The sequence below is a fragment of the Ochotona princeps genome, chromosome 22 (assembly GCF_030435755.1).
Source record: "Ochotona princeps isolate mOchPri1 chromosome 22, mOchPri1.hap1, whole genome shotgun sequence".
In the NCBI taxonomy this organism is placed as follows: domain Eukaryota; kingdom Metazoa; phylum Chordata; class Mammalia; order Lagomorpha; family Ochotonidae; genus Ochotona; species Ochotona princeps.
Window position 1 is genome coordinate 31,129,388 of NC_080853.1, and position 21,384 is coordinate 31,150,771.

The 21,384-nt window shown below is 50.2% G+C and overlaps 1 protein-coding gene across 1 annotated transcript in view; it reads left to right on the forward strand.

Annotated features, from left to right (window-relative positions):
- Nucleotides 1-17,953: 17,953 nt before the first annotated feature.
- JAG1 (jagged canonical Notch ligand 1) overlaps nt 17,954-21,384 on the forward strand; it is a 34,715-nt gene continuing 31,284 nt past the window's right edge. Inside the window, exons 1-2 of the mRNA XM_058679461.1 lie at nt 17,954-18,572; nt 19,105-19,410. Coding sequence (XP_058535444.1) covers nt 18,492-18,572; nt 19,105-19,410 — 387 coding nt within the window. The 5' untranslated portion in view covers nt 17,954-18,491. The remainder of the gene's footprint in view (nt 18,573-19,104; nt 19,411-21,384) is intronic.

Genomic DNA, 21,384 nt, shown 5'->3' on the forward strand with positions numbered 1-21,384 from the left:
TCAAGAAAAAGAGAGGCAAAAGTAACCGCAAAAGGCAAGTGAGGCAAGGTTTCCTACAAGGAACCTATCTTTTGTCTGCTGCTTTTAGTGGCTTCCAGTGTGACCTATTAAAGGTATACACTCAGCTCCAAAACAGGGGAAAGAAACTATAGCTTTGTATTCCCAACTCATGTATCTGTGCCTGCAATCTTGCATTCAATTTCAGTGTAATATGAAGAGGCCTATTCTTTTACAGAAAGTTCCTTCTTCCCACCAGGCTTGTTTGTTTTTTTATGTGTTTCTGCATCATTTGTAGGCCTCGCTTTGATCTGCATTCCTCCTGGATGTGGAGTTTCCTTTTCAGCTACCAAAAGGAAAGCTGGTTTGTTTGAAAATCTGTTTATTTAGATTTTGTGTGTGTGTGTGTGTGTGTGTGTGTGTGTTAACCTAAAGTTCCTATCTTTATCAGAATGCACAGAGCTCCATGGCTGCCAGTCTGGGACATCACTAGTTTTCCCTCAGGAAAAGGCAACTGGGAAATCATACAGTTTGTCTGTTTGTATTTGGAATGTTCTGGAAAAAAAAAAAGACTGTAGCAATTTCAGTGTAAAGCTGAAGAGAAATGCATTTTAACCGGCTATATTTTAGTCAGCGATGGCCCTTTTCAACTGTTTTCTCTCTTTAGGATTTCTGTGAGGAATCTACTCAGCATGCATGTGTTTGCTGTTGTGTGGCACCATCTTTATCGACATTTGCTGGCAAGAGCCTGCAACCCTGCTGGGACAGTGGTGCCACTCCAGTGACACGGCTCTGCTTTTCCAGCCAAACATGCTCATGTGGACCTAGGAGGAAACAGGGTTGTTTTATTTTTAAAGGCAAAATCACCACTTCCAAAATAATGTCCTTTTAAAAGAAAAGTGCACATTTGACTCAGTGTCAGATACTGGATGGCACAGGGTGGCTCAGTGCTGCCAAGTGGGGCATGGCGGCATTGGAAGAAGCTGCACCGTAAGGGCTCCTCCAGTGCGGCACACTGATTCAGGAGCCTGCCTTGGTGTGTGAGCGAGCGAGCGACACCACGAGCAGTGCCAGCCAAATGCAACTAAAAGCACGGAGCTGGCGTCAGACAATGTCTGGTGGGTGAGGCGGATTGCTTGCTGCTAAACCCACGCTCTGGTCTACCATGTATTACCTGCGAGCGATGTTGGCTCTCGACCAACATTTCTTGCTAGCAACAGTTCCATAGATTGAAGCAGTCTATAGACAAAACACAGGGAGGAAATCAAAGGCTCCATGAATGGGAGAAGACAGGAGACAGTTCTCCCACATCCTCCCAATGCCTCTTTGATGGAGAAACAGGATGTGTTCCCCAAGGATCCTAGGAGACAGTCAACTGCACGGGCTGGCCCTGGCCGGGACCCTCTCTGGGGAGGGCAAGCCAGGAGGATTCAATCCGGGAATCCAAACAAACTTGGAAAAACAATAGGCAGGAGGACCAGGAAGGAATGGGAATTATTTGTCTGTTTTCAATAGAAGTTGCCTTCAAATTGCAACTTTGCTCTAGGAAGGAAAAAAAAAACATGGTTTTCTTTAAAGTTACACATGAGCAGTTTCTGGCTTCAACAGATACAGATCAAAATAAACTCCAGTTGTGGCTGAAGAATCACCTCTCTTCCAAGGACCCTGGAACGCACAACTGAGGCAGCTGGGGGACAGGTGGCCAACCCTGCACGCGAGACATCGCCACACCCAGGCTTCTCAACTCAGCAAAGCAATGACAACCCCAACCAGGAATAAACATGGCCTTGTTTGCACCAAAATATACGGCTTGCCCATCCTGGGATGACTTCGGAGTCTGCAAGAACCAACAGAATTTTATACTCCCTGGAGCTACCAATCCCGTAAGTCCCCTCAACGGAGCAAGTTAGTACTATTGTTCAACCAGAGGGGTTCGTTCTGACGGAACACCTAGACTGTATGTACCTTACTCCTTTAAAAAAAGATTTTTTTTTTTACAAAGGCATCTATACTATAAGTGCTGTTTATAAGGTTCCAAAAGAAAGTGAAGTAGGGTTACATCAAACTGAGTTTCATCCTGTCAGAGACACACAATGTTACCTTCAGAAGTAGCTCAGCAGAGGCCGGCGCTGCGGCGTAGAAAGCTGTACCTCCGCCAGTGTCCGCGGCTTCCAAGTGGGCAGGTTGCACCAGTGTGTGCCACAGGCGTGCCAGTTGGGCACTGATTTGAGTCCCAGCTGCTCCAGCTCTTCGCCAACCTGTCTGTGAAGGCAGCAGGTGTCAGGTCTGGCCTAGCCCTGGCTGTGCCATCCCTCTGGCGAGTGAACCAGCTAATGCAAGCTCTCTTTCTGTCCCTCTCTTTGTAATTCTGCTTTCAAACAAAGAAAGCAAAGTCAGCCATAAGGCACAAGGCTCCGGATTAAAGGCCCGGGAGAGCCACACAGGACAGCGGCAGCTCGGTCGGCTGCCCGCGGAAGCTGGGGAGGACCCGGAAGAAGTTCCCAGTTCCTGCCTTCTCATTGGCCAGCTCTGGCCACTGCGACCATTTGGGGGAGTGAACCACCAGGTTAAAGGTGTGTCGCCGTCTCTCGCAGCGGTCTCTAGGTAACTTCCTTTCATGTAAGAGTGAAATAAATCATTAAAAATAAAAAGGAAGGGCCGGTGACCTTGCAGCTAAAATCCTCGCTTGAAGCGCGCCAGGATCCCATATGGACGCCGGTTCTAATCCCGGCAGCCCCACTTCCCATCCAGCTCCCTGCTTGTGGCCTGGGAAAGCAGTCGAGGACGGCCCAAAGCCTTGGGACCCTGCACCCGCGTGGGAGACCTGCAAGAGATTCCTGGCTCCTGGATTCGGATTAGCTCAGCTCTGGCCATTGTGGCCATTTGGGGAGTGAATCATCAGATGGAAGATCTTCCTCTCTGTCTCTTCTCGTCTCTGGATATCTGACTTTCCAATAAAAATAAATAAATCTTTACAAGAAAAAATAAAAAGAGAGGTAGAGGAATAAATTCTGCCAACCACAAGAAACAAAACATGAAGGGTTGTTATCCATCATCTATTTATATTTAAAGGCCTAGCAAGAGAGAACAAAAGCCAGCACTTCCATCTGCTGAATTACTCCCCAGCAGCCACTACTGGCAGGTCTGGACCTGGCTGAAGCCAAGAACCAGGAATTCAGTCCTCACCTTGTCAGCATCAGGACCCAATACGTGCCACGGGTCTGGCGCAGTGGTGTTCATGGCGAATCATGCACCGGCGGCACCAGCGTCCCATATAGGCCTGGTTTGTATCCCGGCTGCTCCACCTCTGATCCAGCTCCCTGTTTATGGCCTGGGAAAGCAGCAGAGGATGGTTCAAAGTCTTGGGACCCTGCACCTATGTGGGAAACCCAAAAGAAGCTCTTGGTTCCCGACTTCAGATTGGCTCCCGACTTCAAATTGGCTCCCTTCCAGCTGTTGCAGCCATTTGGGGGCGGTGAGCCAGGGGCATGAAGATCTCTGTTTCTACTTTTCTCTGTAGAATCTTTCTTTCAAACAAAAATAAGTCATTTTTAAAAGTGCTTGCTGTGAAAACAAAAACAAAACCAAAAAGCCTGCCTTCCTAGATGTGTTGGTGGGAGGCTGGCCCCAAAGCCAGATACCTGGACTGGAACAGCATCGTTAAGCGGCAGCTTAATTTGCATCCCTAGAATTTAAGTCTACCAAGTTTTAGAACACATCTCACACCCATCTTATATCACACTCAACTTACCCTCTGATTTCTCTCCGGTGCTCAGATGGCACACAACAGGCGGTGGCTCTCCTTGGAAGGCAATTAACAGAGCGCTTTCTGCTTCAAGCAAAATCTCCAAAGTGAGCCTCTGCGTGCTTATTTCATCAACTTCCACTGAGAAAAGACACCCTGAGTCGCACTCCTAACTTCTACAGCATGTGCTAAGGTTTCTTCTCCCCCAGGAGATTCGACAAAGGCACACACTCCAGAATTCTCGAGGTGGAGAGTGCTAGGTCAGGATTACTGGAGGGTGGAACACGGGACAGCAGCAACGCCTGGGAGCCTGTTGGAGCGTGATTGTCCAGGTCCCACCCCAGCATGGCTGACAGAGGGAGGAGCACAGATCTGTGAACTACTAACTTTTCCGCTTAACTGTCACAAGAAGTACTGAGCCCGAAAAACCATGGAAAACTGTCCATGTGCTTCCAGAGAGGTCAGCCCCTGGGGAGGGGGGGGGCTTTATACCGGGCAGGAAGAAAATAACAGGAGAGCAAGCAGAAAGGGGTGGGTGCCAAGGACCCCGGAGCAGAAATGGGAGCCTGGCGCTCCCCACCTGTGTCTTGGTCTGAGGTCTTAAAACCTACCTTTGATCTTGGGAGGAGCACTGGTCCCTTTCTGCCACACTTCTCCTTTTTCCTGGGATAGTGCAAAAAAAGTGACCTAAGAGAAGGGCCTCAAATAAGAGCCCTTCTCAGCCTGAGACCCTCTCAACTTCAGCTACCCGCTTAATTCTATCGCTTGGAATCAACGGACCACCTCTTGAACACACCGGTATCCTCTTGCTCCCTGCTGAGCCTGCGCCCCTTTCCCAGGTGCATTTACTCAAGCCTAGGAGCAGGCTGTCAGCCATTGATCATGGCCCAGCCCCCCACACTTTCTACCCCTAGAACCAAGAAATCTGTTCTTGAAGCCATCTTAGATGCTTCCTCTTCAATTCAAACGAATCCAATAGATTTTTAATGGAGCAACTATTATTGCATCCAACCTACTTCCCTAGCCCTTGTCAATCCTACCTGCCTTCCTCTGTAAACACCATACAAACACACACTTCTCTGTCTGTAAGACTCTCAGAGTTAAAATGAAGCAGTCATCATGTCTTTGGAAAGGGCTGCTTTCTTTGGCCCTGGTTTCGGTGATGTTTCCATGCTATTTCATTCCTGCTCTTCATGCAGACTAAACCCATTTCTCATCCTTCTGCACCCCCAGACTGAGGGTTATCTTAGGTCTCTGTCCCACATCAACGATGATGACCCTGATATCAATGACAACTCAAACAGGGGGATAATTTGCCATGAGCCAAACATGGAGCACTCCATTTTCCATACATTATTTCATTCTTCAAACCACCCTGTCAAGAAGTTACTATTTCTGTTCTAACAAATGACGAAGCTGAGGCTTGGTCTTACCCCAGACTAGAGGGATGATCCATAGCAGAAATGGGATTTTAACCAAAGTCTATCTTTTTCAGATTTATTGGCATGGGAAGAGAGGTCAATTTTTCATCTGCTGGCTCACCCCAAATCTCTGAGACAGTCAGGGCTGGACCAGGGCAAAACCAGAAGCCTGAAATGCCATCTGGGTCTCCCACAAAGATAACAGGAGTTCAAGCGCTTGCACCATCTTCCACTACTTTTCCAGAATCATCAGCAGGGAGCTGGACTGGAAGCAGAGCAGCCCGCACTTGGACTGGCATATGACAAATTGGCACTGCAAGTGGATGCCTAATGCACTGTGCCACAGCTCCAGCTCCTCGAGTTCACCTTTTGTTCTTTGTTGCCTCCATGTAAGATTCATAAGAGAATATAAATGTGAAAGTAATTTTAGCCTATGAGCAACTATCCACAAGAAACCCATTTTCCTAAGGATGGACCTGATTTTTTTTTTCTATTTCCCCTATTCATTGATAAATATCAGTGAGGCATTTCCTCAGTTTCTCTTACTCCACTCTCATTGTGTGTCCCAAAGCTTCTTACCCAGGTTCCCAGACCACTGCAGCAGGATACAAACCTCAGAGGGGCTTCCTGGAAGACAAAGCTTTGGCAATGTCATTCATTCGCAGTGTGTCCGTTCACAGAAGCAAGTTTCGACCGTGGCTACATATTGGAGAATTGAAACCATCTGTGCCCAGGCTTTCATCTGCACCAATTAAGATCTCTTGGATTGGGCCTGGCGCGATGATCTAGCTGCTAAAGTCCTTGCCTTGCATGCATTGGGATGCCATACGGGCACCGTTTCGTGTCCCTGTGGCCCCACTTCCCATCCAGCTCCCTGCTTGTGGCCTTGGGACCCTGCACCCACGTGGGAGACCTGGAGGAGGCTATAGGCTACTTGGGGAGTGAATCAACAGACAGAAGATCTTCTCTGTATATCTAACTTTCCAATAAAAGTAAAATAAATCTTAAAAAAAAAATCGCTTGCGTTGGGCCCTGGTACCAGTAATTTCAACGTCTCCTAGGTAACTCTAATGAACAGGGAAAGCTGTAGGAACTGTAGGTGTTGACTATAAGCTTCATATCCCTGCAATGGTTCTTTTTTTGTGTGTGTGTATCTTACAATGGCAGAGCCCTTGGGGATAAGTCTTTACCTTTGTATTCCTCCGGATGCCTCCTGGACCAGCTACATTTAGAAGTTTAATAACCATTGCCTGCCAGGGGATTGAGTTTTTCATGGGGTGCTTATAATAATTTTCCTTTTAAGGGAGTTGCCCTTAATTAGCCACCTGGGATCATTTGTTCTCAGAATACTGCTTGGATCCTGAAACAAGCCAGAAGGAATTTTTTTTTCTAGATGTGGATGACATTTCCCATGCTCTTTTGCCTCTTCTGTAACTGTAGGAACCCTGGAACCCTGATGGGGAATCTTCTCGCAACGTGAAAAATCCTGGGATGATCTGAGCACGTATTATTAGTTAGTGCACAGCACTGAGTTCGATTTTAAAAAGAATTGAAGCTCATCCTAGAAGGACTTTCACACTATCTTATGGTCCACATTTCTTAACAATTCAAGAATTTAGTGATAGGATCCCACACTTTTGAGAGTGAAAATATGTGGCCATGATTGACAATAGGGTAAAAAGGACCTTGGAGTTTTCTGCTGCCACATCTAGGATAAAACTTGAAACATCTGGTAGCCCCGAAGGCTGAATGACACACAGGTGAAAAGCTGGTGAAGCCCCCTCACACAATGTCTGCTTTGCCTCTGTGCTTTGGTTGTACTTCCTGCAGTGAATGCACACTAATAGAAAATCCAAATGTTAACATTTGCTTGAAGAACTTATTTCAGTCCCTCTCAAACAGGGGTTATGAGTAGCAGCCTCTAGATTAGGGAAGAGTCAGTTTCCTGAACGTTAAATCACGGAACATCTTTCATCTCCTTTCCAACACATGAATTAAGCCCAGGTTTACCTCGGGCGGCCGCACCTCAGAAAGAGAGAGAGAGTGAAGAGGATTTTCAACAGGATTAAATGATATGAATAGCTTTCAGGTTTCCACTGGGGGCAGAGCTGGGGGTGGGGTGCAGCAGCAGCTGCTCCCAGAGAATAAAGGATTTGCTGGAGCTTTGTGACTATCTGCGAAGGGTTGATCTGAGAGCCTTTCTTAGCCTCCTTTTGGGGGGAGGGTTGGGGCTGCCTTTCAAAGTCACATTATCTGGCCACAAAGCTTAAACCAGAAGGGTGGGCTTTGGGGAAGGGCACACTTGCTGAGGATGGAAGTGGGCTCAGAGCTTTCTTCAGGGCCGAGGCATGCGACCCGAACAGATGGGTCTAAAGGCTGGGAAATGGGGTGGAGGAGGGAAGGCCTTCCCCAAATCTGTGACCTCAGCATCCTCCCACGTGGCTTGTGTTTAGCTCCCTGAGGTTCGCTGGAGTGTGTGTTTAGGGATCGAGATGAGCCTGTGTGTGACTCGTGCCATACAGACTCAAAGCACTCATTCACTTTTGGTAGTAGCCGAGGGGAGCAAAATGGTATGGCCACCCTGAGGGCAGTTAGGCAATTTCCTCGACAGAAAAGAAAAAAATAATAATAAATCTGTCCTTCCCCTACCAGCAATCCCACTCCTGGTATTATTTACCGAAAAGAGATGAAAATTAACATTCACAGAAAACCCTGAATGCCAGTGCTTAGGGGCAGCTCTGTGCATAATTGATGAGGAATGAGATAAACTGAAAGACTTGAAAACTCTCAGCCCCACAGCTGCTTTCACTGTAATTCCACAGTCCTTGTCAGAACTAAGAGGGCACAATGGGTTTCTCTAGATACCCATCACATGCTCAAGCCCATGGTGAACAGGTGATCCTATCCACTACTCACTTCCAGGAGATCTCAGTGGTTCCATAGCCTTTCTCTCGGTTAGCTAGCAGAAGCTGTTTCTGACCGTCAGGGACTACAGGTACTACTATACCTGGCATATAGCATGGGCTTGTCTGTTGCCTCATCCCACTCTCCAACCTGCTCAGCCAATTCAACATTTTTGACATCAATGTTGGTTGCAAATCAGGGCACACATTTGAAGGAATAAAATGGGCTGGGGATGAATGACCAGAAGGGAAGCGAATGTCCTTGGTGATTTCTTAGCTTCAGTCAGTGATTCTGAAAGTTTGCACTTGGAATAACATCACCTGGGAGCTTATAAGAAATATAAATTCTAGTGACACGCATTGTGGGGTGACAGGTACACCACTGCCTGGGACACTGGTATCCCATATGGGTGCCAGCTCAAGCCCTGGCTGTTCCTCTTCTCATCCAGTTCCCTGGTAATGCCCCTAAAATAACAGTGTGGGATGGCCCAGCTGCATTGGGCCCCCACATCTGCATCAGAGATCTAGTAGAAGCTCCTGGTTCCAGATTTACTACAGCCATTTAGGGGAGTGGAACTAACAGATGGGAAACCTCTCTCTGTCTCTCCCTCTCTCTCTCTGTGTAATTCTGCTTTCAAATACGTAAAACAAGTCTTCAAAAAAACATAACAGGGTCCAGCACAGTAGCCTAGTGTCCTTGCATGCATTGGGATCCCACATGGGCACCAGTTCTAATTCCGGCAACCCCGCTTCCCATCAGCTCTCTAATTGTGGCCTGGGAAGGCAGTCGAGGATGGCCCAAAGCCTTAGGACCCTGCACTCGCATGGGAAACCTGAAAGAAATTCCTGGCTCCTGCTTCCAGACCGGCGCAGTTCCAGCTGTGGCGGCCACTTGGGGAGTGAATCAGCGGAAGGACCATCTTCTTCTCTGTCTCACCTTTCTGTATATTTGTCTTGCTAAAAAAACAAATCTTAAAAAAAAACATAACAACAACATAAATGCTAAGGTTCTACACAATTATCAAATAGAATCTCCAAGATGAAGGCTAACAATCCTTCGTTTGGAACCTCTCTGGAGGATTCTGCTCCAAACTGGAGTTACCCTGTTGATAACCTTCAACTCCTGTACTATCAGCCTTTGTGGAAGGATGGCATAAGGAAGGAGTTGGGAGATCTGCTGGGAAGCTAAACTGTCCCTTCATATTTCTAGTTTGCTGGTTTTTAAACACTATTAAAACGCTGGCTTATGAAAACATGTCCTGTTTGGCTGTGATGTATGTTGCCACAACTTGCAAGTGATTCCTTCAACAAATGCATTCAGCAGCTAGCTAGTGTCTCGGTGATGTGTCAGGCACTGGTCCTGCACTCAAAATAGACTGAAACCTTGAGTGATGTAATCCTCACCAGGAACGATTGAGTAAAGATGGAAACAGAAAACACCACACCCAAAGGTTTCAACATACATAAAAATCAGTATTGATTTGCTCATTGCTTGACCCCAAACCTTTTCTCAAACATGCCAACATGCATCCTAGTTCATCCATAATACATAATCTTACCATTTTTATTCTTTAAATTGGAACAAAAGTTAATAGACGCTGGAAAACAATCTGAATCTTTTTTTTCATTTTTTTCTATTTTACAGTTGTCTTGAATGCATTCAACAATAACTTATTTTCAGCAACTCCTTTATTTTCATCAGGTTGCATTCAATTTAGCATACAAAGGACGTCTTTCTTTCAGCACATATATTTCATCAGTTTAAATAAGGTTGCATTCAGTGATGTAATTACCAATAACAAGTACAACTGGCACATACAGGTTTGGGAACCCAACCAACAACTATTGGAAAGTACAACATCCTACCCTTTTGGACAAAAAATTGCAAAAGAACCTGAAAACTCAGTCTATTAGCTCTAAATGTCCTTCTTACTGTGGGGTGTAGTCAGTATTCAGCAAAATTGGGAGTGGTGCAATGGCCAAAAGTTTCTTTTAGGACTGTTTTAAGGTAGCCTGAAAATCGCTTTATTTTTAAGGATACTTTGGAACCGACACAAGGGTATTCCTATAACAATGTCACCTTAATTCACATTTCAGCTTGCTTTCTCAATGAGGGCTGTTCAGAAAAGGTGGATTTTCCTACAGTGCTTGTAGCTCACACAATCACACTACTGACAGTTACCACACACCAAATGTTTGCAAACTGAAAAGGTTTGATTCGTTAACTTTTTAAATTTTTATTATTTTTTTAATTGGAAAGTCAGACTTACAGAGAAGAGGAAAGACAGAGAGAAAGACCTTCCATCTGATTTTTCACTCCCCAAGTGGCGGCCATGGCCAGAGCTGAGCCAATCCAAAGCCAGGATCCCAGAGTTTCTTCCGGGTTTCTCACGCAGGTGCAGGGTCCCAAGGCTTTGGGCTGACCTTGACTACTTTCCCAGGCCACAAGCAGGGAGCTGGATGGGAAATGGAGCTGCCAGGAAACAAACTAGCATCTACACGGGATCCTGACGCATGCAAGACAAGGACTTTAGCCACTAGGCTACTGTGCCGGGCCCAGTTTCTTTTAAAAATCTATATTTTAGCTGTGGTGGCTGTGAGTTACTATTTCAATCACACCGCTTAACAACGTAACTCTAAGCTGGGCTTCAAGCATCCAGTTATTTCTTGCAGTCTATGGAAAGTTTTGCTGATATGGACTGACTGGATTTGGTCGTGTCTTCATCCTGCTGGTAGGTCAGATGGGAGATGTCTAGTTGGTCATGGAGGTGCTGGCTGAGACTACGTAATTGCAAGATCATTTGACAGGCCTAGCGTGGTAGCCTTGCATGTACCAGGATCCCATATGGACGCCAGTTCATGTCCCAGCTGCTCCATTTCCCTTCCAGCTCCCTGCCTGTGACCTGGAAAAGCAAGAGAGGATGACCCAAAGCCTTGGGACCCCGTAAGCTGCGTGGGGGTCCCGGAGGAAGCTCCTGCCGTTGGATCAGCTCAATTGTCTCCTTTTCTCTGTAATTCTGACTTTCCAATAAAAATAAATAAATCTTAAAAAAAAACGGGAAAAGATAATTTGATCATTCCTTCGTAGCTCTGTACTATTTCTGTGTTTGGTGTGGGTTATATTAGAACTTTTCAGGCCATCCAGTCATACCTGGAGCTGATGAGCAATTGCAGGTGGTCTGGGACAGGAGCTGCAGATCCTGAATTGCTAGCAAGCGTCCCAGCGGTACAATGCTCCTGGGTCTCAGAAGGCTACCAGAAAAGCCAGGGTTAGAGTGCAGCCATGAACTGGAAGCAAAGAGGAGCTGTGCTGTAACATTCAGCACTGATTTATTGGCTGGGGTATGTGTGTGACGGATCCTCGAGAACTTAGTGCAGAAAACAGATGGGCAAAGTTTTCACCCAATACTCAATCTTTGGCAACATTACAAATGTGTCTAAAAGCTGACTTCCAGATTGTGTTTGTAGACCTCAGCTCCCACCCGATGCATTTATTTTCCCGCAACTCCTGAAGCTAAGGTTTCTATCAAATCACTTGTTGGAACACAGGAAATCTCCCTCTAGCCCCTGCTGGTAAATGGTCCCAGCAGCTACTGGTGATCTTGATTGGGAGCAGCAGCCTGAAAGTGAAGGTTCTGTTCCGCTGAGTCCAAACCAAACTTCCTTGGTCATTAGCAGTGTTTCAAGGCACCTCTCCCCTTGCAGGAAGAAGCCCTGTCTCCTTTTGTCTCTTCTATTAGACTCTCCCAAGTCCTTCTGTTGATCTTTTTTTTTTTTTAATTAAAAGATTTGTTTAATTTTATTGCAAAGTCAGATATACAGAGAGGAGGAGAGACAGAGAGGAAGATCTTCCGTCCCGTGATTCACTTCCCAAGTGAGCGCAACGGCCACTGCTGCGCCAATCCGAAGCCAGGAGCCAGGAACTTCCTCCAGATCTCCCACGCAGGTGCAGCCTTGGGACCCCCAAGGCTTTGGGCTGTTCTCGACTCCTTTCCCAAGGGCACAAGCAGGGAGCTGGATGGGAAGTGGAGCTGCCGGGATTAGAACCAGTGCCCATATGGGATCCTGGCACGTTCAAGACAAGGACTTTAGCCACAGGGCCACCGCACCAGGCCCCCAGTTGGTATTTTTAAGAGTTTTCACTAGGGCCTGGTGTAATAGCCTAGTGGCTATAAGTCTTCACCTTGAACACGCCTGGACCCCATAAGGGCACCGGTTCTAATCCTGGCAGCCCTGCTTCTCATCCAGCTCCCTGCTTGTGGCCTGGGAAGGCAGTGGAGGACGGCCTCCTCTCTTTCTCTCCTCCTCTCTGTATATCTGACTTTGCAATAAAATTAAATCTTTTAATTAAAAAAAAAAAAGGAGCAACAGAAGGACTTGGGAGAGTCTAATAGAAGAGATAAAAGGAGGCGGGGCTTCTTCCTGCAAGGGGAGAGAGGCGAACTTACAAGCAAGGGAGAGCTGCCTTGAAACACTGCTAATGACCAAGGAAGTTCGGTTTGGACTCAGCGGAACAGAACCTGCACCTATGTGGAGACCTGGAAGAAGCTCCTGGCTCCTGGCTCCTGGCTTTGGATTGGCTCAGCTGTGGCCATTGTGGACATTTGGGGAGTGAATCAGCAGATGGAAGATCTTCCTGTCTCTCCTCCTCTCTGTATAACTGGCTTTCTAATAATATAAAATATATATATTAAAAAAAGAGAGGAGAAAATATTTTCATTGTGGTAGGTGAGGTGACCATCTTTTAAATTTCAACTTTCTCTTGTTTGCCTAATCCAAGTTTCCTGTGCCTTCACTTTATTTCCAAGAAAAAATAGAATCTGCAACATTGGTCTTAAGTCATTTCTGAATGAGGCTCATGAATATCTGTGTATCAGAAAACCTCTGACATTATGACTGCTTCCTAAGGACCTAAATTCATGGTTCATACTTGTGTCAATATTTCTGTCCTCAAGCTACTATTTCTTTATTTAGCCAAGCTCCAGCCCTCTTGGCATAACATACTAATGAAAACAACTATTTACCTTTCAAATGAAAACTTAAACATAGCGTAGTGATTATCCACTTTTGATATTCTAATTGAGAGGAAACCATTAGTAAAGAAACCACTGGCTAGAGAACAAAAGTGTCAAATACAGAGGCAGTTTCGTAATTTACTAAGGGCAATTAACCCAAACAATTCAAAACCCTGTTGCTTTCCTGCCACTGTGATCATCTCTCTTTGAATCTCATATATACATACGTTTGGAAATTTTGCCAGATTACTAAATATAATTAGCTCTCCTCTTCCCAAGTTCCAAGAGCTACTTTAATTTTTTTTTAAAGTATTATTTATTTTAGTTTTAGAGGCATGTATTTGGGTTTGATTTTGCTTGAAAAAGTCAAATTCAAGTGAGATTTTAAAAAATAGTATTCATGAAGGGAATTGCATTGTGGTAGTCTCCAAAAGCTACCTGCTATAGGAAATAATTTTCAGAGTCTCTCAGATAAAAAAAAAAGCCTTGGAGGAGCTCAGTCGCATTTTGCAATTGGAGAAAATCGTTCACTGCATTTAAGTCAATAAACTATACAAGTAGACCAATTTTTTTTTTTTAAATGTTATCCTCGAGTATCTAATCGGGTCAAGTAATTCAGATGTCTTCAACAGCACACTTCACTACTCCACACCATAAAAAGAAAGGGGAATGAGTTATTCACAGTTGTTTCGATAATGCCAATGTTACAGTAATTTACACCCAGGATTTTTCCTTTTTTTCAAATAAAAACTCCCAACTGTCATATGACAATAGGATGTCACTGGAATATGAGCGCCATGGTTCCTGGAGTCTGTGATTTGAATTATTAAAGGGAATGTGGGTAGGAATTCATTGTGATGAAGTCACATACTGACTGAGAGACCGAAGTGGGACAGGGAGGGAAGAAAATCATGAATTCCTGTGCGTAAGACAAAACCAAGACAACATTGAGACGGAGCTTGGATGAAGTTACTCTGATAATGCATGCAATGCATACTTTTGGTTTCCAGTCCCCCCCCCCCCCAATTTAATTCAGATCTCTTGTGTATGTAAAACGAAGCTTTGAGGGGAAAATGGCTGGGCCTACCCAATCTATGCTTGCGAGAACAAACTTGTGGCCTGCTTATGGTTGCTGTGGGAGCTATAACTTCACCCTGATTTTTAAATGCGTATTCTGCTGTCCATTGGTGGTGGGGGGGGGACTGTTCTTTCTTTTTCAAGGAAGCCATATGATGCACTCTTTGGCTCTGCTGAAAAGGGACAAGGAAATATTACAATTACAGAGCAGCGCTTGGGAGCCTGCAACATCCCAACGCGGGCTATTTCGCATGTTCCTGTTGTGTCATTTGGCTGTTTGTCTCTCAGTGGAACACAGGAAGAAATTAGGAAGAACAGGCAATGGGGAAAGGAACTGCCTGCTTCAGCTGACTGCCCTGACCCCACGATCAGCATGCCTTGCACACGGCTGTCCACTCGGGTGTGTTTTGGTGTTGTCTGTAGTGGTTTTGCCACTCTGTCCAACACCTGGCACATCAACAACTTTCCCCCCAACATTTCATGATAAAAGTTTTCTGAGAAAATGGAGACTTCTTCCATGAAGACCGTGTCACACCTAGAGTCTACCATTAGCAGCTTCAGCATGCAGTTTCCCCACTCAGATACCCTCTCTAATTCTACAAACCTTTATGCAATAGGAATCACATTGCAGACACAATTTCACATCCCCCTAAGTGCTCTACACTTTGGAACTGCTTTGCTTACATTTTTTTTTCTTTTGAATGTGATGAAATGCACCCATGTTAACATGTCCTAGAGTGAATTTAGGCAACCGTGTACAGCTGCATAACACAAACTGGATCCTGCACTGCCCCAGAAGCGTCTCAAGCCCATCCCACTCAACTTTCCACCTTCCTACTCCTCAGGAACTCACTTCTGTGGTATTTCTCCCCCCCCACACACACACACTAGTTTTGCTTGTTTTAAAAATTCATGTAAATTCCCTCGACACAGTATTCAGATCAGCCAAGTGTCTGCGTGAACACTTCTAGGTAAGTATTGATTAGCTGATTTTTATCACTTTTTGGAGTAAATGCATTTGCACACAGTAAATGTAAGTTTGAATGTCCCCTCTGCAGCCCTTTGGGAGTTCAGAATTGCGGCTGATGACTCAGTAAAGGTGTGACAAGGTTGGTTAAAAAAAAGAAAGCAAAACGAGGTATCATCCTTTCAGAATTGAGGCAGATGGATATTCAGCAGTTAGGATTTGAGCACATGAAGCAGCCCTACCCCTCTCTGACGTGCGGCTGTGCCAGCTACACGCGGCATTTTCTGAACCAAGGAAGATGGTTCTGGAATGTTCACTCACTAGCAAGGCTGTAGCCTAGCTGAGGGGTGGGGCGGAGGGAATCTCCGGGCTTCCTTCGGCGGCAGTTCCCCATCCTCCAGAGAGCCAGGGTGGGGACCGCAGTAAGCAAGAGGAGGCCAGAGCTCCCGGTCAAGGTCTGTTGCCAGACACGGGACTGGCTTTTTAGGGGAGGGGAGTCCCGAGTAGTTGGAAGAACCCCAACAGAAAATTTTAGAAAGAATCCCCTTCAACCCACAACCACGTTCCCTGAAAGTGAGTCCCCGCGCTCAGAAAGAAAACTCCATACTCCTTGCCATGAGAATCTTGAGTTTACTAATGACCATATTCCCGCCAGGATTCAGTCAGGTGGTTTTAATCCGAGGAATCTGTCGTTTCTTTCCTGGCCGTTAAATAGGTTAAAATCACCTTGGACTCGTTTACGGGGAGTGGGGATTGCAGCCCAGTGTGTCAAGGTGGCTAGGTCTGCACTCACGGGCGGATCCGAATCCTCCTTCCGGAGGGGCGTGAGCACAGAACCGAAACGGGTTCAGAAGGAATCGTGCGTTTCCTGAAAATGCAAGGAATGCGCCTTGAGACCACACCGGCCTGCGCAGGGATTTGTGCCTCACGACCTCACCCCACCCCCACCCCAGCATTCAGCACCAATACAGGGAGATTCAGGGGTGTAGACCCTGGATGGAATGCAACGAGGCTCCGCTTCCAACCCAGCTCCCTGCTAACGGCCTGAGAAGGCAGCAGGGATTAAATCCTCGGGCTCTGTACCCATATGGGAGACCCGGAAGGTTGTGCGGTTCCCGGCTTCAAATAAGCCTTAAAACAAAGAAACAAACAAAAGTACATAGGACTTACACTTGACGCACTGGATGCATTTAGAAAGACTGCGAAAAAGAGGACAGGACACATCCGGAGAAAACATTGCAGCTTTTTTCGCTGCCTTTGCAACTGCTAAACATGACCAGCTGTAAATAAACTTGTGCTGGCTTTGGACACGTCCTTTCCAAAATATGAAAATTTTCACGAACGATCAAGACGGAACACGTTACCAGGAAGAAAACACCTTGCTTAGGTGCACTTTTTTTTTTTTTTTTTTGGCTATTACAGGGCAGAGATTCCTCAACCATCTTTATTAGCGTTGAGCTAATCTAAAGAGGTCTGGCTGTCTTGTTTCATTCTCCATAAACATGAGATCTGGCACGGAACTACTCTTCATGTTGGGCTTCCCAGAAAATGCGAGAAGTAGTTAACTACACAAAACCCACTGTTGGTCTTTAGAGCAACTCGGCACACTGGAAACTACTTTTGACTCTCACGCTTCCCAGCCCAGGCTGGACGTGCCCCAAACTGGCCACCGAATAGCCATGCGTCTGTGCGGGCCCGTTCCCAATGCACGCTCCGTCTCGGTCTAGCCTCCAGTGGAAACCGAGGCTTTCCTGAACAGCTGCCCTCGAACGCCCCCCAGCAAACCCACCGGGGAAGCGCTCGGCCGCCTCTCCGGCCAAGCCCGAGGGTTTTCCTTTGACCTTGATTATGACCAGCAGGGTCGCCCTTCATGGCAAGGCGGGCCTAGCCAGCCTCGGTTTCCACCGCCACCCCAGAGAGCAGCCAAGTTTTGCAGCCGGCGAGGGTGGCGGCAGGGTCCCTGGCCAGGCCCCCCACCCCCCACCCCCCACCCCCACACACGGTCTGCCACCCAGCGAGCTGCTCGGAGGCCGCCTACAGGTGCAATCCGAGCACTGCGGCCCCGGCGGCGGGGCGGGGGAAGGTGTCCGAGCCCACGACCCTGTCCATCTCCGCCCCGCCGGCCCCTTCTGCAGGAACCCGGCTGGCCCGCCTGCGTTCCGGCGCGGCGACGCGAGGAAGCCGGGAGCCCTCTAGGGGTTCCGCGGACGCGGGTGGAGGGAGGCCGAGGGGCGCGGCCCAGGCTCCCCGCCCTACACACACACACACACACACACACACCCGGTCTCCAGTCTGCGGCCCAGCCTGGCTCCCGGCAAGTTTGCGAAAAGTTCCCCAGCAGCGTCCAGCGCAGGTCGCCGCTCCGCAGGGCGCAGCCGACGGCGGCCGGGGCGCCAGGCGAGCGCCTCTCCTCGCGCGCTCCCCGGGCTCCCGGCCGCGGCCAGTCCGTCCTCCAGGGGCCAGAAAGAGGCGCAGCTGACGCAGGCGGCGCGGAAGGCGGAAGCCGCCCGGCTCCGAGCGCCGCCGAGCCTGCACCTGAGGGGCCCCGACGGGCGGGCCGCGGCGCAGGGACCCCCGGCTCCGGGGAGCGCCCGAGGAGAGGCGCGGGGCTCCGCCGCGGCCCTGCGCGAGGATGGGTGCGGGTGCGTGTGCGTGTGCGCCCCGGACGTCTCCACGAGGCCGACCGGGCAACCCACGAGCGAACCCCGAACCCCTTCCAAGTGCCTCCCCGCGCGGCCCCCTCCCCGTCCACCCGGAGGGAAGGGGCGGGGCCCGCGGCAACACGGCCTCCCTCATGAATATTAATAGGCGCGCATGCGCCCTGCCCCGCGTTCTGGGTAGAGGTGGCCAGCGCGAGCCGCGGCGGCTCCCAGACCGGCTCTCCGGGTCCCTCTCTCCAAGAGCCAGGCGGGCACGCGTCATTGTGTTACCTGCAGCCGGCCGGCGAGCTAGGCTCGGCTGCCTTTTTTTTTTTTTCCTTTTCTCCCTCCTTCCTCCCTCCTCCCCCCCTTTCCATGCAGCTGATCTGAAAGGGAATAAAAGGCTGCGCATAATCATAATAATAAAAGAAGGGGAGCGCGAGCGAAGGAAAGAAAGCCGGGAGGTGGAAGAGGAGGGGAGCGCCTCCAAGAAGCGATCAGAATAATAAAAGGAGGCCGGGCTCTTTGCCTTCTGGAACGGGGCCGCTCTTGAAAAGGGGCTTTTGAAAAGTGGTGTTGTTTTCCAGTCGTGCATGCTCCCATCGGCGGAGTATATTAGAGCCGGGACGCGGCGGCCGCTCGGGCAGCGGCGACGGCAGCACCGGCGCGAGGAGCGGCGGCGGCGGCGGAGGAGGCGTCCCGAGTGCCCGCGGCGCGCGGCGCAGCGATGCGGTCCCCACGGACGCGCGGCCGGCCCGGGCGCCCCCTGAGCCTCCTGCTCGCCCTGCTCTGCGCCCTGCGAGCCAAGGTAGGAGCCTCGCGCGTTGCCGGGCCACCCCTCCACCCCTCGCGGCGCCTGGGACGCGGGCGACGGTCGGGCGCGCCACGGAGCCGGCTCCCGGAGGAAGCCCCGTGGGCGCGCGGGCGCGCGGCTCGCCGGCCCGGCCCCCGCGCCCGAGGGGCTGCAGCTGGGCTTGAACGCGCCCTGTTGCTCCCCGGGCTGGGCCGGACGCATTCGCCTCGCATTTTTTTTCTTTTTTTTTTCCTCTTTGGTTTGTTTGTTTTTCCTCCCGCCCCCACCCCTCCGGGGGCAGTCGTCGGGTTTTTTAATTTTATGATGATATATATATATATGTACATATTTTTGCCTTCCCGCATTCGTGCGTTTTTATGCCCCCAGAATCACATTGGGTCCACGAACCGGTTTTACGGAATTATTTTCACTTGGCGTCGGAGGCTGGCGGGGCGGGTTGGGAGTCGCCGCCTCCACCCTCGAAGAAAAACAACTTTCTCCCGCTCTGACCTTCCTCCCACCCTCCTCCTCCCTCCCTCGCCGGCAGGTGTGCGGCGCTTCGGGTCAGTTCGAGTTGGAGATCCTGTCCATGCAGAACGTGAACGGGGAGCTGCAGAACGGCAACTGCTGCGGGGGCTCGCGGAACCCCGGAGACCGCAAGTGCACCCGCGACGAGTGTGACACGTACTTCAAAGTGTGTCTCAAGGAGTATCAGTCCCGCGTCACGGCCGGGGGCCCCTGCAGCTTCGGCTCGGGCTCCACGCCTGTCATCGGGGGCAACACCTTCAACCTCAAGGCCAGCCGCGGCAACGACCGCAACCGCATCGTGCTGCCTTTCAGTTTCGCCTGGCCGGTGAGTGCTTTCCTGGGGGCGCCACGCGCTCGCACCCGCAACCCCGCCCGGCCCTGGCGTAAGCCTTCCCAGACGGATTTAAAGGCTCCTGCATTGGAACTCAGGCGCCAACGTGGGAACGGCTTATTTTTTTGGAGGGGGGGAGGTTGCCAATCCGGGAATTGCGACTCTCTCATCTAGAGTTCAGACTTGGGCAGAGCCGGACGGGGCGGGGTCCCCCTCCCTTCTCCCCGCTTTGCTGCTGTCTGCTTTTGTGCATGAAAAGTGGTGGACCCAAGGGGACGCTCCCAGGAGGTCCGGTTTTAAACTTGCGATTTGGAGGCCCGAGAGGAAAGCCAGCCTTCTTCCCCTCCCCCCACGCCCTCGGAGCCAGGAGATCCTCGTCGGGGTTCTCTTTGGTGTAACTGCTTAAACCTGGTGCGCGGCCGAGGGCGACTCGACGCAGCTCTGGGCTGTGAACGCCATCCAAATTGGCACTCTCCCTTTTCCCGTGAGCGGCCCGGAGGGCGGGCGTGTCCTTCCTGAAGGGTGTGTGTGTGTTTGGGGGGGTGGGGGAAGCTCGTTTCCCGCTGCTCCACTGGAGTTCTTGGTGTGCGCGGGGGGCGCTCTCCGGGCTAGGCGTGAGGGCCTGGGGGCCGGCCGCCGCCGGAGAGGCCCCGGACGGGCAGTGGAGAGGTGGGGAGTCTCGGGGCCCTCTCCCGGGCTGCAGGCCCGGGAACCCCCGCCCCGTGCCGGCCCCTTCCTGCCCCCGCCTCCGCGCGGTGAAGCCCTGTGGCCTCACTTCCAGCGGTTCCCGAGCCCTGGAACAGCTGTGTTTGCAAACTTCCCCGGGAAGGGCGGGCGCACGCCCTCGTCCGGCGGGCGCGCGGGCTGGCGGGCGGACCCCCGAAGTCTAGTCAGCCCGGCCAAAGTTTTGGAAAGTTGGGGAGGGGGTGGGGTGGCACTGGCAAGTTGAAGTGCACGTCGGACCTTCTCCCTTTTGCCCCCCTCCTTCGTCATCCTGTAGGAGCTTGAGGCTCGAGCCCAGCTGGCAGCCCTGCAGTCGGGGCCCTTGCAACATCTCGAAATGGGTGGAAGGAAGATGGGTGTGATTGCAGAAGGAGAGGAAAGGGAAATGTTGGGGGTGTGCCCTGTGCCGGGCTCCCGCTGTCCAGCACTGGGGTTGGAAGGAGGGTGGGCGTTGAGAGGGGGAGCTTGGTGCCCCCCTGGTGGCTTTCCGCCACGTGCTCTGGTGGGGTGCGCTCTGCTGCCTCCTATCCGCCGGCTGGGGCTGCGGATCCACAGCTCCCAGGAACTAGCGAGGGCAGAGTGTCTGGCCGCGTCTCTGTGGGAAGCTTTAAGGGCGGCCCTTGAGGTCTGGGAAGCCGGCCTTGCAAATCTCTGCCTGCCCTGGGTGAAATCAAACCGTCATGAACACCACCACACCAGGAAGTGGGGCACCTTCTCCCCCGTCTTCGTGCATACATAAGCCAGTCGGTGTGTGAAATTGTCTTGAGGTCTGAAAGCTCATTCTGGTTCGGGATTTCATTTTTACAAAGAGTGTTTATCTTGTTTGCTAATCCCTTATTAGGGAGAACTTTAGAAATTGGCTGGCCAGCTTTAAATTAGGCTGGGTCCAAGCTGCCGTGTGAACGCAGACTGCTCTGCAACTGGTGTTTGGAGCTTAGCAGGGGAAGGGGCCTGCAGGTGGTTACCCCGGGAGGCCCCCTGGCTTTTGACAAGACCATAAAAGGCATCTTGTTAGGGATGCAGAAAAAGCAACAGGCCTGGCTGAGGTGCTTTCTGTGAATTAGGGTCAGAGGGTGGCTCCGAGGAAAGCTGGGAGACTTGCTTCCCACGCTGGGAAGGCGTCTGTCCCCTGGTGACATTGGACAGAGGGTCCTCGGTGGCCAGGGAGCAGAGGCCATGTGAGAGGGCAGGGATGTGCTGGTGCTCCTCTGTGGCTTGGGGCCCCACAGGGTCACCAACTGTGAA